This window comes from Amaranthus tricolor, chromosome 5 (assembly GCF_026212465.1).
Source record: "Amaranthus tricolor cultivar Red isolate AtriRed21 chromosome 5, ASM2621246v1, whole genome shotgun sequence".
NCBI lineage: Eukaryota > Viridiplantae > Streptophyta > Magnoliopsida > Caryophyllales > Amaranthaceae > Amaranthus > Amaranthus tricolor.
In genome coordinates, this window is record NC_080051.1 from 23,246,674 (window position 1) to 23,249,299 (window position 2,626).

The 2,626-nt window shown below is 36.8% G+C and overlaps 1 protein-coding gene across 1 annotated transcript; it reads right to left on the reverse strand.

The window, feature by feature from the left end:
• Positions 1-600: 600 nt before the first annotated feature.
• On the reverse strand, positions 601-2,626 carry LOC130813263 (probable disease resistance protein At1g52660). Its single transcript, XM_057679061.1, has 2 exons — positions 2,346-2,626; positions 601-2,049 (listed from the first exon to the last, which is right to left on the reverse strand). The coding sequence occupies exon 2, from the start codon at positions 2,042-2,044 to the stop codon at positions 911-913; it is 1,134 nt and encodes a 377-aa protein (XP_057535044.1). The 5' UTR covers positions 2,045-2,049; positions 2,346-2,626; the 3' UTR covers positions 601-910.

Genomic DNA, 2,626 nt, shown 5'->3' on the forward strand with positions numbered 1-2,626 from the left:
TATGACAAAACTTTAATTTCAAAGGTCTAAAAAGGGGCAATTTTTAACCAACTTTTATCAGTTTGATCACTTATCTTCACACACAAAAACACAACCAACCAATTGCCCCCATGTATAGTCATTCCCCTTTCAAATATGGTTGCTTTTCAACACCCGAAGTCCCCAACATATCTAATCTATTGATTCCAACTAATTATTTTCTCCATCTCTTTGAGTTTACATCATATGACTCAAAAAGCTCTGATATATTTAAATCTTATAGTGCAAACTCAAAGGAGCACAAAAAAATAAAATTAAAGCTACTACCTAGATTTAATTTAACGCTCCCATTAACAAAGTGGTCGATTTCATAACTCCCAACTGATAGCTTAACAACCTAACTATACCACTCAAATGAAATTGGTTCCTCCATAGGTAGCCAAGATTAAGATAGAAGCATAATATACTAAGATTCTTGCTAAATGAATAAATAAATCATGATAAAGCAAAAAGAACAACAAACTATATATCATGTAAAACTCTCCCCCAATTGTTACAAGTACTTCACTATGAATGTCTTTCCTACCACTTAAGCATAACCCTATATTATTCATTTCCCAGTTGCAATCTTATGAGTAACTAACTATACATGAATAAAATCTAAAAACTCAAGGAAAAATCACGACTTTTTTCAACACCAGTACCCAAGCACCATAACCCAAATACAGCATTCCCTGCTCACAAACATTTTTTTTCATCATTAAACACTAATCTCTAAAGCGCAAAACACAACTTACAACTACACTCATTTCATGCTCCTATTGCCCCACCTAAGGAAATCCCACTTAACCTGCCACTTCTATAAAAGCACCCGTCAATGTTTCTTAACCTAATTTTGCGACTTGCGAGTAGAGCAAGTTGTAACACTCACTTAAATGGATCTAGAGATGTTTTTTTCATCCAAGCTTTCTAATTTAAATAGCTCATTCTTCCATTCATGAGGGTCACTTATGCCGCACATACGACTAGCTACGTCTACAATCCTATGTGGCACTCCACAGCACCTATCAGAAAGTTTCCAGGGAATTCCATCAAGGGAAGAAATAGTTTCTTCACCAATCTGAGCTCTATTTATAAACAACTCATATGCATCATTTTTTGGAAGAGGTTTTACTTTAACTGTTTTAAAATCATGAAACAAAATACTCTCCAATGATGCAGAGCTAGTACATAATACCAGCTTGCAGTTGCTCCCTCTTGCAGGAACTGGAATTCCAAATTGATTTGAAGAAAAGACAGTTTTTGGTACAGCATCTAAGAAAAGTGCGAATCTGCCAAGCTTGGCAAATGATTCTGACAATTTTCTAGCCCTCACAGACCAGTGATCGCCACTAGCAAAATCACACTTCACAACTGCAGCAACAGCATCCTGCAAGCTCTCGATCGTAAACTCAACAGCGGACGAGACCCAGAAAACGTAGTCAAACTCATTTAGCCCATAGTTATGGAGATGCATCATCAAAAAAGTCTTACCAATTCCATTTATGCCATGAATTGCAATTCTTCCAAACCTATCATCATCATTAAACATATCCTTAAGACGGTCTAAAGTGTTAGAAGGTACTCGACCAACTACTTCCTTCACCGGTAAAAGTTTCCCACGACAAGGGCCTTCAGCATCAAACATGGCCTGTCTAAGAAGCTTATGGCCCAATCGATCATGGACTTCCAAATCCTGAAGCAATGTGGAAACATCCCATCTCATCTTAAGACCCACGAGAAAGCCCCTCGATTGTCCATTAACTGGGTTTAACAAGTGTTTCGCTTTCTTGACAAGCACTCGACCCTCCTTCACCCATTTGCAGTCATCTGGCTTTCGCTTCTTGCCTCCTACAACCTCAATGTAAGAGATTTTTCTTTTAAAGTCCCGCACTTTAGCTCGGCAGCATTGAGCTTTACCCTTGAGAATCCTCTTCCTATCATCAATGTTTGACACCTCATTCCAATAAGTTAAAATGCTCAAACCTATCAAAATTCCGGAGACAACATGCTCTACAGAAAGCATTTGACCTGAAAAATTCAGCCCACATAAATCAAAACCCTAATTCCATTTTTACCATAACAAATCTCCACATCTCCCCTCTACTTCCCTTACCTCGTATCAGAAATTAAACACTAATAATGGAAATTAAACACTAAAAATGGAAACCACCAAAATAACATATCAAGATAAATCAACGAAAAAGGCAAAACAGAACCCAAGAAACATCATAACTATGAAATACAAATACCCAAATTTAAAATAAAAAAAGAAAGAAAATTGATTGCTAAAAACAGGATCAAAAACAGATAAGAAGAGGACATACCTTTTTAGGATAATTGTTGCTTGAAATGAATTGTGATTGAAGGAATAAATTAATTTTGATGAGTGAGAAAACCCAGAAAAGGCGGTCACTGGTGAGATAAGGAAGTGCTCTTACATGATCATTTATCATATTCCCTCTCCATAACTTTTTTCGCAGGTTTCCGAGCAACTTCATGTTATTGCTTGGCCCTTAAAATGTAGATGCCCGAAGGGTTTCGAACGCGTAATAAAGGAACCCAAAATCAAATTTTGTTCTTACCTGGTGAGATTATTGGAGTAATT

Coding starts and splice junctions, on each gene's coding strand:
- LOC130813263 (XM_057679061.1), bottom strand. CDS start 2,044: ATGCTTTCTGTAGAGCATGTTGTCTCCGGAATTTTGATAGGTTTGAGC.